General features: G+C 54.6%; 1 protein-coding gene across 5 annotated transcripts in view; it reads left to right on the forward strand.

The window, feature by feature from the left end:
* Positions 1-7528, forward strand: part of LOC138764280 (rho GTPase-activating protein 33-like) — a 34122-nt gene extending 26594 nt beyond the window's left edge. For 4 of the 5 annotated variants that reach the window (XM_069939973.1, XM_069939971.1, XM_069939970.1 and 1 more), the window contains 6 exons: positions 1698-1854; positions 2247-2389; positions 3344-3418; positions 4456-4833; positions 5334-5716; positions 6012-7528. In XM_069939973.1, coding sequence (XP_069796074.1) covers positions 1698-1854; positions 2247-2389; positions 3344-3418; positions 4456-4833; positions 5334-5716; positions 6012-6935 — 2060 coding nt within the window. In that variant the 3' untranslated portion in view covers positions 6936-7528. The remainder of the gene's footprint in view (positions 1-1697; positions 1855-2246; positions 2390-3343; positions 3419-4455; positions 4834-5333; positions 5717-6011) is intronic. The other variant, XM_069939974.1, reaches the window with a different exon arrangement.
* The last annotated feature ends 5032 nt before the right edge of the window (positions 7529-12560 follow it).

Below are 12560 nucleotides of genomic sequence, written 5' to 3' on the forward strand. Positions count from 1 at the left end.
TGTACAATAGTGTTTTCTTGGCCTGTGACACACTCCCCAAGAAGGCATTGGGGACACAAGGACACCGGAGTGATGGTCAACAAACCGTACCCCACAGATAATAATTTTGTACCTGAATCACAAATGGTTAGTTTTCAAATGCAGCAAACATTGGCCAACCATTGCTGGAGGGATTTAGTTTAAGAGCAAGGAGGTTCTATTGGAACTGGTCAAGGAACTGGTGAGGCCAAACCTGAGGCATCGCACAGAGTTCCAGTCTCCGAACTTTAGGGAGAATCTACCGGCTTTGGAGGATGTGCAGATGAGCTTCTGGAGACAAGGGGGATGCCCATGAAGAGAGATTGAGTCATCTGCGATTATAGTCACTGAAATTCAGAACAAGATGGGTCAAAGCGAAGGGAGCTTCACTCTGTCTGACCCCAGGAATGTGTGATGGGATGGTGCGGAGGGAGCTTCACTCTGAGTCGAATTCCGGGAGTGTGTGACGGGACGATGAGGAGGGAGCTTCGCTCTGTGTCTGGCCCCAGGTGTGTGACAGGATGGTGCGGAGGGAGCTTCACTCTGTGTCTGACCCCGGGAGTGTATGATGGGACGGTGTGGAGGGAGCTTCACTCTGTGTCGGACCCTTGGAGTGTGTGATGGGATGGTGTGGAGGGAGCTTCACTTGTGTCTGACCCCAGGAGTGTGTGACGGGATGGTGCGGAGGGAGCTTCACTCTGTGTCTGTCCCCGGGACTATGTGACGGGATGGTGCGGAGGGAGCTATACTCTATGTCCGTCCTACAGTTTGTCAGTTACAGAGCTGTGAGATTTGATGAAGGCGAATTTCCATTCACCAGTCCTGACCCGGGACTGAGCATCTGATGTGGGGAACAACTGGGTTTCAGGATCAAGATGTGGAAGATTCCTGTGAAGGTAATATCCTGGGTACTGGGGAAGGACTCTTTCATCCTGAGCTGCACTGCTCCTGCTCTGAACTGTAAGCCTTTACCCCCACTGCACTCCCCACAATCTCTCCTGTCCCCATAAGCAGATGTTTGCACTTGCATCCTGCTGTTGTCTTGCAGTTCCTGCGCCAAGGTCCAGTGTGTCCAATTGCTCAAGGGTCTGATAGATGCTTCTCCCCAATCCCTCCTCCCCTGTCTGCTGCTCCACTGGCTGAGTTACTCCAGCTGGTTGCGTATGGCTCCAAACTCCTCCTTCTGTGTCTGATGGCTCTGTGCCACAAAGGTCTTGTCTGCTCGTGCAAACTCGCATGCACTCACATACACTGCCCTCACTGGGGGGGCAGGTCCCGCACACACTGGCCCTCACTGGGGGGTCGGATCCCACACACACTGACCCTCACTGGAGGGGGGCAGGTCCCACACACATTGACCCTCACTGGAGTGGGGAAGGTTCCACACACACTCACCCTCACTGGGGGGGTCAGGTCCCACACACACTGACCTTCACTGGGGGGTCGGGTCCCACACACACAGACCCTCACTGGAGGGGGGGCAAGTCCCACACATACTCACCCTCATTGGGGGGGGTCGGGTCCCATACACACTGACCCTCACTGGGGAACAGATCCCACACACTGACCCTCATTGGGGGACAGGTCCCACACACTGACCCTCACTGGGGAACAGATCCCACACACTGACCCTGACCACAGCTGTATGATGCTCTGATGCCTGCATTTGTGTTTTTCAGGCTCCACGGACAGATCAAGGAACAAGCCCTTGCCTGCGGGAGGCAGCCGGGCCCCCCTGCATTTCCTGCCAGACCCTCAAGCCCGAGGCCTTCTGCACAGGACTCGTCCAAGCAGTGTAAACAGGGGTCCATGCTCCCAACGACCACCGGTGCAGAGGTAGGGACCATGGAATGATGAAATGCCCTGGCCTGTCCATAAAGTGGGTGGTGGGGGAGAGTGAGACATTGGGAGTCCTGCTGGGGGACATGTGTCAGAAAGAAATCAGTCCAGGAATGTGGGCAGATGGACTTTTTGTGAGGCCAGGCCAGACAGTCTTAACCCAAGATGGCAGGACACTCAGACGTCCCGCCAGGGGAGCGGTCAAACAGACATCTCCCCGCGAGGGAGTGTCAGACATCTCCAAGGGAGGAAGGGTCTGACAGGCAACTACCCAGGAATGTGGTTCAGAGATGTGTCCTCCCTGGGTTACAGTTCTGGACCCTGGTTCAAGGGGCTGATGTCACGTGGTTCACCTCTGACTCTTATATCTTTTCATGATTTCTCAACAGGAACAGGAACGCTGGCAAGGGACGGAAAACTGGCACCGGGAGCTGGAAAAGCTTCTTCACCATTGGGAAGGCAGCCAGCGGTACAGCAAGGGATTCTCAACCGGAGATGGGACGGTTGTTCCACGTGTCAGAAAGGGGAATGGGTATGTCAGCTCCCACACCGTCCCATCACATTCTCCCGGGGTAAGACACAGAGTGAAGCTCCCTCTGCACCATGCCATCATACACTCCCGGGGACAGACACAGAGTGAAGTTCCCTCCACACCGTCCCATCGTACACTCCTGGGGTTAGACACAGAGTGAAGCTCCCTCTGCACTGTCCCATCTCACACTCCCGGGGTTAGACACAGAGTGAAGCTCCCTCCGCACCGTCCCATCTCACACTCCCGGGGTCAGACACAGTGTGAAACTCCTTCCACACCGTACTGTCACACAATCCCGGGGTCAGACACAGAGTGAAGCTCCCTCTGTACCGTCCCATCACATATCCCAGGGTCAGACCCAGAGTGAAGCTCCCTCTGCACCGTCCCATCACACACTCCCAGGGTCAGACACAGAGTGAAGCTCCCTCCGCACTGTCTCATCTCACAGTCCCGGGGTCAGACACAGAGTGAAGCTTCCTCCGCTCCGTCCATCTCACACTCCCGAGGTCAGACACAGTGTGAAGCTCCCTCTGCACCGTCCCATCACACATTCCCGGGGTCAGACACAGAGTGAAGCTCCCTCCACAACGTCCCATCACACACTCCCGGGGTCAGACACAGAGTGAAGCTCCCTCTGCACCGTCCCATCACACACTCCTGGGGTCAGACACAGTGTGAAGCTCCCTCCACTCCGTCCCATTACACACTCCCGGGGTCAGACACAGAATGAAGCTCCCTGCACACCATGCCATCACACACTCCTGGGGTCAGACACAGAGTGAAGCTCCCTCCCCACCGTCCCGTCACACACTCCCGGAGTCAGACACAGAGTGAAGCTCCCTCCGCACCGTCCCATCTCATGGTCCTGGACCACAGGCAACAGAAGGGATTTGATTCAAATGTGGCCCAAGCTGCATGTGACACCTGATCTTCGATCTCTGCGATTCCCTGCAGGATATGGCAATGTATACCGAACCCTTCGTTCTGTTAAGAGTGAAGAATCTCTCTCCTCCCAGACAGAAACCACAGGTACTGTATGACAGCAACTGCCAAGATCCTTTCACACTCACCGAAATCTCGGGAATGGGCTTGCATCGCTCACAGCCAACAGCAATCCTTCTCTTGCTTCAAATCGGAGAGAAGGATCGGCATGTCTGTGATGCCTGATCCCTGGGGCAGCTTAAGGGAGTTCTGCCTCATGGGAGGGATGTTGAAGGGGGAGCTCTGCCCTGTGCGAGGGGTGGGGTGGAGAGAGCTCTGCCCTATGGGAGGGATGGGGAGGAGGGAGTTCTGTGCTGTGGGAGGGAGATTGAGGGGGGAGCTCTATGCTGCGGGAGGGCCAGTGAGAAGGGAGCTCTGCCCTGTGGGGGGGTGGGGAGGAGGGAGCTCCGCGCTCTGGGAGGGGGCAGTGAGGAGGAAACTCTCACCTTTCTCTCCCACCCATATTTTCCTGTCTCTGTCACTCTCCCTCCTCTCTTCCACTCCCACTAATTTTCTCTCTTTCTCCCACTATTTCTTTCTTTACTCTCTTTCTCTATTACTGTTTCCTCTCCCTCTTTCTCCTACTCTCTCTCCCTTACTTTCTCTCACTCACTCACTCTCACTCTCTGTCTTCTCTTCCTCTTTCTTTCCTCCCTCTCTCTCACTCTCTTCATCTTTTTTTGTTCCCCTCTCTCACGCTCTCCTTCATCATTCTCATTCTTCTCTCTCCTCCCAACCACCTCTCTTGTGCTCTTCCCATCTCTACCCTCGCCTCCTTTCCATAAGCTCCCTTCTCTCCCCCTCCCTCCCATATACTCCCCTCTCTCCCCTCCTCACCCCTCTTCTTCTCCCCTCTGCCTCTTCCCTCTCCCCATCTCCTCAATGCCCCTCCCTTCTCCCTCCCCTCTTCTCCCCATTGCCTCTCTCTCTCTCCCTCTCTTGTCCTCACTCTTCCCTCTCCATCTCTTCTCTCACTCTCCCTACTCCCCTCCTCTCCCCCCTCTTCCCTCTCTCTCTCCCCCCCCTTTCCCCTTCTCTCCCTCTCCCCCCCCTCACTCCTTCCCTCCTCCACCCTCTCCTCTTAGAATTCCCAAGGCATCACAGTCTCCGCCACCTCTCCAACGCAGGACAGCTACCTGATCGGGGCAGGGCCGGCTCCTCGGTCCCGTCCCACCAACGGCCGTGCTCGGTGCCCAGTGACCACCCTGATGGACTCACAAATCCCCAGCACCTTCCCAGGCACCCTGGTATAGGGCGCCGTGGCTCGGACGGATCCAGACTGCTCCCCTGGGCCTCAGCAGGAGCGTCCCGGGGCCCTGCAGATGTCCACCCCAACCTGGAGGTCAACAGGCAGGACATGATGGTGGCTGGTGGTCCTGAGGTCAAAGGGCAAGCTGGCAGCCAATCAACAGTGGAACCTCTGCATGGGAAGGAGGGCGAGATCCCAACAGAGGGCATGTTAGGTATTGGAGCCCAGGAACAGAGGGGCATGGGGTGTAGGGACCAGAGTGGGTTTCAGAGACAGGGAGTAGGGACCAGGGTGTTACAGAGATGGGGAGGGGTGTAGGGGCCCAGAGGGGGTTACAGAGACGGGGGGGGGGGTGTGTAGGGACCAGAGGGAGTTTAAAAGTCAGGGAGTAGGGACTGGGGTGTTACAGAAACAGGGAGGGGTGTAAGGGACCAGAGAAAATTACAGAGACAGGGTGGGGTGTAGGGGACCAGAGGGGCTTACACAGAGACAGGGAGGGGTGTAGTGGACCGGAGGAGGTTACAGAGACAGGAAGGGGTGTTGGGGTCTGGAGGGGGTTACAAAGACAGGAAGAGGTGTAGATGTCCAGAGGGATTACAGAGTCAGGAGGGATGCAGGGGACTGGAGGGGTTACAGAGGGAGGGTTTGAGTAGACAGTAGAGGAGGGATGAAGACGTAATATTGGACAGAATCTGTTTCTGTCTGTCTTTACAGGTCGAAATCCGACGGCTCACCACTTCATGTCCTCCCCACCCCCTCTCTCCCCTCCAACTCCCCCTCGCTCCCCTCTACCTCCCCCTCTTTCTCCTCCACCTCCTCCTCCTCAACATCCTCCTCCTCCTCCACCCCCTCTCCATCCTCCACCTCCTCCCCCTCCAAAGGACCCTGCCAGGATCATGGCATTGGCCCTGTCTACAGAGGCCCAGCATGTATCCCGGCACAGGCACGAGTTCGGACGCTGTTCTCCAGATCCGGAGTCGGAGCAGGAACGGGGGGAGAGCCGGTTTCACGGCTCCGTGCAGAAAGTCCATCCCTCTGTCTCAATCTCACACCCGGAGCAAGGCCTCGGATATGGGAGTGAAGTGACCCAGGCTAAGGTACCGACTCCCTCCTCAGGACCCCTCCTTCCCCATCTCCTCACCTCTCCTCTCCCTTCCTCCCTCACTGTCCTCTCCCTCCTTGTCTCCCCCTCCTTCCTCGCCGCCCTCTCCTTGCTGCTCCCCCCTCACCGCCACCCTCCTTTCGCCACCCCACCCAACACCACGCCCCTCTCCACTCCTCACTGCCCCTTTCTTCCCACCTCACCACCCCTTCCCACCTTGCCACCCCCTCCCTCTTCACCTCTCCCCTCTCTGTCCTGTCTAATACTCCTTCTCCTTTCTGTCTCCACAGGTCCTGGGCCCCCCACTGATCCCTGACCCGTCATGTGATCCCCCCCGCCCCCTCTGCCGCTTCCGGCGCAGTGCCCACCCCTCGTTGACCCGCGACCCCCGGCCAGATCCCGGCCGCCCCTCCCCCTTCCCTCGGGGTGGCTCTCTCTCTCGTGGCCCCCTGCCCCCTGCCTCCGCTCACCTGCTGGTCCCAACCCCACTGCTGGGCCGGGTTCCCGGCAGCCCCCCTCCCCGCCGCTCCCCCCCCTCCCCCGAGCCTTCTTGTCCCTCTCTCCCGCTTCCCTCATCCTTCGTACCCCCGGAGCCTCCCTCACCCTTCGTCACCCCGGAGCCTCCCTCACCCTTCGTCCCCCCGGAGCCTCCCTCACCCTTCGTCCCCCCGGAGCCTCCCTCACCCTTCGTCCCCCCAGAGCCTCCCTCACCCTTCGTCCCCCCGGAGACTCCCTCACCCTTCGTCCCCCCGGAGCCTCCCTCACCCTTCGTCCCCCCGGAGCCTCCCTCACCCGGACACAGGAGCCGGCCCAAGCTCCTACCCCCACCTCGCCTCGACCGTGTGAGGCGAGCCCCTCCCCCTGGCCCAGAGAACCCAATCCGCCCCCGTCCTCCCCCTGAGTCCGCAGCCCCTCCCCGAGAACGGCCCCTGTCTCGCCGTGAGGTCTTCCACCCACCCCCATGGGCCCTAGGCCTGCCTCCAGGGGGAGGATGGTCCCGGAGGTGGGTCCACCCCCCACCCTGCCCCCTCCACCGCCACTTCCGCCCCTCTGCCCTTTACCCAGGTCTCCCCGAGCGCGCCATCGCCGTGGCCCAACACTATGGAATTGGTCCCATCCGGGGTCTCCCTCCTGCCCCGCATTTGTCTCAGCCCCCTCTCACCATGCTCCCCCGACACTGGGCATCCCAGCGACCTGAGAGGACCTTCTGTTGACCCCTCCCCCACTCCGCCACTCTGAGAAGGCGCCTCAAGGATCTGGGATCCCAAGCCAATGACAGGCTCATGCCCACCATGATCAAGGACATTCATCCAACAACCAGTTCCAGCCAGTCTGCCCATCCACAGGCCGGAAATGTGAGCCAGGCCAGTGGCATTGAACTGGGGTGAGGTCCGTACAGCGGGAGGGGGAGAGAACCTGGGGTTGGGGTGAAGAGAGTGTGGCCAGGGAGGTGGTGTCCGTGGAGGGGAGTGTGGTGGGGGTTCTGAGCCTCTTTCATGTTCCCCTGCAGTTTCTTGGAGGGGTCTGAGAGCACTGAACATTCCACCACAGTACAGGCCTTTCAGCCCATGATGTTGTGCCAACCCATACCAACCTGCTCAACAATCTGAGCCTTCCCTCCCTCACACCCCCAGTTTTTTTTCATCCATGTTCCTGTCTAAGAGTCTCTTAAGTGTGGAATCGGACATTTTGATGTCGGCAATTTGACACCAGGTATTTTGGCACTCGCATTTGGTGAAGGGCATGGCGTTTAATTTATTAAAAATTTAATTAAATATAATTAAAATTATGAATTAAATTATTAAAATTTGTTTATTAAAATTTTTTATCAATTATGTCAAAATTATGGCAAGGCCTCGTAAATACCCTTATAATAAGTTTCATCCTGTAAGTTTAATCCCAGAATAAAATACTTATGAGACAATAAATCCCAAAATATTGTTTTCCTCTCCCTGCAGATGCAGACTGACCTGCTGATTGATTCCAGCATTTGTGTCAACCTCACAACTTCATGCCTCCTCTCCCTGGGGGAGGGGGAAAGTGTGTTACCCTGGGGAGGGAGTCACAATCTCAGTGGAAGGGGGAAATGCTACCAGAACCCCTTGTTGGCCAGGGGTGGGGGGAGGAGCAGTTTCCAGAGGAAGGGACTTTCTGCAACCCCGGTGGTTCGGTCTCCCGGCAGACAATGCGGCAAGACAGAGTTGGCCAGCGGGCGGGGAGTTGTGCCTGGATACAGTCCACACGGAGAGTCCATCCATCCATCCACTAACTATTTCCTAACTGTTAATGCCAAAATGTCCAGTGCCAAATTGTGGAGGCCAAAATGTCCTAGACTCCTTAAATGTCCCTATTGTCCCAGCCTCCACCACCAACTGGCATTCCATGTGTTCTAACACAACTCCACGTGTTCTAAAAAAAAACCTTACAAGCTTCTTCTATTCTGACCTCACCTTGTCCCTTTTCTCTCATGAATACCAAAGCAAAGAACTTATTTAGGACCTCCCCAGCCTTCCCTGCCTCCAGCCATGGGTTTCCTCCTTTATCCTTAAACAGCCCCACCTTCATTCTCATCATCCGTCTGTTCTGTCACGTAAGAATCGAGCTCCTTCCTGGCTACCATTGTACTCCTCATGAGCCTTCCTGGTTTTGCTTCCTGAATCTAAAGTTTGGTTCAATTTAATTTAAGGGTGGCAGGGTAACAGTTAGTGCAACACTGTTACAGCGTCAGTGATCAGGACAGACTGCGCTGTCTGTAAGGAGTTTGCATGTTCCCCCCCACCTCGTGTCTGCATGGGCTTTCTCCGAGGGCTCCGGTTTCCTCCAAACGCACTGGGGGTGTAGGTTAATGGGGTGTAAATTGGGTGACACAGGCTCACGGGCCGAAGTGGTCTGTTACCATGCTGTATGGTTCATCTTCCTCTTAAATAACTGCTTCACCTGCTTTGTCAACCACAGTTCCCTTTTCCAGCCATCTTTTCCTTGTCCCGGTGGGACAAGCCTATCAAGAACCTGGCAAATGGTGTCTAAACAAACTTCCTCCATATTACTTCTGTGCTTTCTCTCAAGAACATTTGTTCCCAATTTACTTTCCCTAGTTCCTGCCTCATCCTGTTGTCATTAGCCCCTCCCCAATTAAACACGTTACTACCTTGTCTGCTTGTCCATAGCTGAGCTAAAGCTCAGGGAGATGTGGTTACCCTGTCTGAATGGTCTGTCACTTGACCAGGATCGTTACCCAGTACAGGTCGAGTACCCAGTATCTGAAGTTGCGAAAACTGGAAGGATCCAAACACCGACACGACGTCACAAGTTGAAAAACAATCTTCACCTGACTTGACCATGTGGGGCTCTGATGCTCTGTTGATGCCATTTTGGTAACATAAAGCTCTGTGGTACAAAACAAAATCTTTGCTTCTGGCCAAAAGGAGCTGGGTCCAAGACTTCAGCATCGGCTGCAGCCGGTGTCGGCGACGGCAACTCCATTCTCAACATCGGGTGTGGTGGCGTCCGCATCAAAGAAATCACTGTGGGCTCCTGGGCAGGAGTGGAGATTAGTTGGGGACCCAAGAGGGCGGTGGGGAGGTATTGGGGATCAGTGGCGGCAGAGGGGAGGGGTCGAAAAGCAGTGGGCAGGTGTTGGGATCAGTGGCTGCAAAAGACAAAAAACAGGTGACACTGGAGGAAACCTTGGAAAAAGCTGTCGAGGAGAATTTCTCATATTTGGTGCTGCATTTATCTTCTTTTGTAAGCAGTGATTTTTTTGGTAAGTACTAAACATCATTTCATGTGAATTTTCCACTTGTGGCCTCATGTCGGTGATCAGAAAGCCTGTTGTTTGTTCTTTAACTGTTGATTCCGGGATTCTGCTGGTGCTACTGGGCTGCTTAGTTCCATTGTTCCGAAAACCAAGAAAACCCAAAAGCGTCTGGTCCCAAACAGGGTACTGCACAGTTCTAGATCCATCCTCTAGTCAGCTGGTCCGCAAACTGCGTCGGGAACCCTTCTTGGACTCTCCCGACCAATTCTGCCCCATCTATCCCACTCGCAGTGAGGAGGCAGCAGGTCAATATTTGGGAAGTCGTGTCTCCCATAACAACCACTCTGTAATTTCTGCTGCATTCCAAAATCCGCCTACTAATCTGTCCTGAGAGCTGTTTTGGGGACTGTAGTCTACTCCCAATACAGTGGGTGCCCCCTTCCTATTTCTGACTTCCACCCACACTACTTCAGTGGTCACTCCCTCCACAGCGTCTTTCCTTTCTGTCGCTGTAATAGTATTCCACACCAGTAATGTGACTCCTCTCCTCTCCACCACACTCCACCAGATCCCTCCTCTCCACCGTCCTTCCGTAGATCCCTCCATTCCACCACCCTCCTCCAGATCCCTCTGATCCACCACCCTCCCCTAGAATCCTCCGCTCCACCACCCTCCTAAAGATCCCTCCAATCCACCACCCTCCCCTAGATCCCTCTGCTCCACCACCCTCCTAAAGATCCTTCCGATCCACCACCCTCCCCCAGATCCCTCCACTCCACCACATTCCCCCAGATCCCTCCGCTCCAGGACACTCCTTTTGTGTTTCACACTACTACCACAGTATGTGCATACTTTTAGGGAACTATGTACTTTTTTAACAACATGGTAGAAGCTGAATCCGGCCAGAGCCAGCCAATCACATCCAAATTAAGCTCCAACCCCCATACACTTTGGAGGGAGGGAGGAACGTGGAGGAAACCCATACAGACAAGGGGAGAATGAAAAACTTTCCAGATAGTGCCTGATTTGATCTCCCTTCTCTCCCCATGTGTGTCTTTCTGTCTCTAAATAGTCACCAAAATGCTGGAGGAACTCAGCCCCTCTTTCAGCATCCAGAGGAGACAATATATATTACTGACGTTTCGGGCCTGAGTCCTTCTTGAAGGAATAAGCAGAATGAGAATAAAACAGACAATCTGAGAATTCAGACCAGGCTGGCTTGGGTAGGAATCCAGACCAACACAAGGTGGTAACTGGATATGATGAGGGGAGAGGTCAGAAATGATCATGTCTGTGCAAAAGAAAACAGGGAAAAGGGAGAAAGGGAGACAGAGAGCTGGGGAAAGGCAGCAGTAGGGGTAGGGGGGGGGGGTAATAAAAGCCAGAGAAGTCCATATTAATGCCATCTGATGTTGGAGGTTGGCCAGTCAGAAGATGAGATGTTCCTCCAATTTTTCCCTTGGAGGGACATTTGATGCACATCCACATTTGATTTATTGGCAGATATGTATGACATCACATACAATCCTGAGATTCTTTATCCCTGCAGGCCAGGCAGAATTCCCGCTAATTGGTAGAGTGTAAAATATGTGCACAATGTACACATGCAAAGAACTGTAAAGAAACTGTGCATCACAGAGAGGTAAAAAATCAATAAAGTGCACAAGTCAGAGTCCTTAAATAAGTCCCTGATTGAGTTTGTCATTGAGTCTGATGGTGGAGGGGGGAGCAGCTGTTCCTGAACCTGGTGGGGGTGAATCCTGTGGCCCCTACACCTCTTTCCTGATGGCAGCAGTGAGAACAGAGCATGTGGATCCTTGATGATCGCTGCTGCTCTCCGACGGCAGTGGTCCCTGTAAATGTTCTTGACGGTGGGGAGGGTTTTGCCCGTGACATCCTGGGTGGTTGCAGGGCTTTACACTCAGGTGCATTGGTGTCCGAGCATCTCTGGTACAGCCTGGACATGATGGGGGGGCGGGGGAAAGAGTGAACAGGAATGGGTGAACAAGTTGTCCACAGATAGCACTGCCTAAGAGGGCTTATTCTCTCCTCCATCTCAACCTCCCCTCCAATTAATTCTTCAAGCACAGCACAGTTCTGGTCTCCTTGAAGGATGTATTGGAGTTTGGAGGAGGTTCACCAGTTTGATTCTGGAGATGATGGGATGAGATTAAATCGTCTGGGGTTGGACTCTTTGGGATTTAGAAGAATGAGAGGGGATCTGAAGGAAGTGTATAAAATTATGAAAGGCAGTGGAAGGTGGGCTGTTCCCATTGGTGGGGAAGACCAGAATCAGGGGACGTCAGCTCAAGATTCAGGGGAGTAGATTGAGAACAGAGATGAGGGGAAACTGCTTTTCCCAGAGGGTGGGGAATTGTGGAATTTGCTGCCTGTTGAAGCAGTGGAGGCGACCTCAGTAAATAGATTTCAGACCAGGCACAGACTACTGTGGACCTGATAAAGGTAGGGGGGGGGGGGGGGGTTGACGAAAGCCAGAGAGGTCAATTAATGCCCTCTGCTTGGAGGGTGGTGTTCCTCCAATTTGTTATTGCTCTAGTGTTCTACAGTAAGGATTGATTTAAAAACATGATGCTGGAGAAAATCAGGTCAAACAGGGCACTTTATAGAGCAAAGATAAAGATGCATCACCAATGTTTCCAGCTTGATCGCCTTCAAGGTATGAGCAAAATGTTGCCAGGCTCCCAAATGAAAAGGTGGGGGGGGGGAGGAATGCAGTCCCACAGGCAGGAGGTAACAGGTGGAGAAGGGAGGGATGGGGGAGGAGGGAGAGCTGAGGGGTTGGGGAAGAGAGGGAGAATGGGGAGGGGGCCGAGCAGAAACTGGAAAAGCCCATGTTAATTCCATCTGGCTGGAGAATACGCAGTCAGAAAATCTCCAATTTATGGGAGGGGTGCATGGAATTGAAGGGGCCGGCCACTGGGAGATCCCTGTTACTGATGCCGGCAGAGCGAAGGTGCTCAGTGAAGTGATCTCCCAGTCTCTTCATAGTAGAGGAGGCCACAGCAGGAGCACTGGATGCAGAAGGCGACCCCCACGGACACACAATTGAAGTGTTGCTTCA

Source organism: Narcine bancroftii, chromosome 5 (genome assembly GCF_036971445.1).
Source record: "Narcine bancroftii isolate sNarBan1 chromosome 5, sNarBan1.hap1, whole genome shotgun sequence".
Lineage (NCBI taxonomy): Eukaryota > Metazoa > Chordata > Chondrichthyes > Torpediniformes > Narcinidae > Narcine > Narcine bancroftii.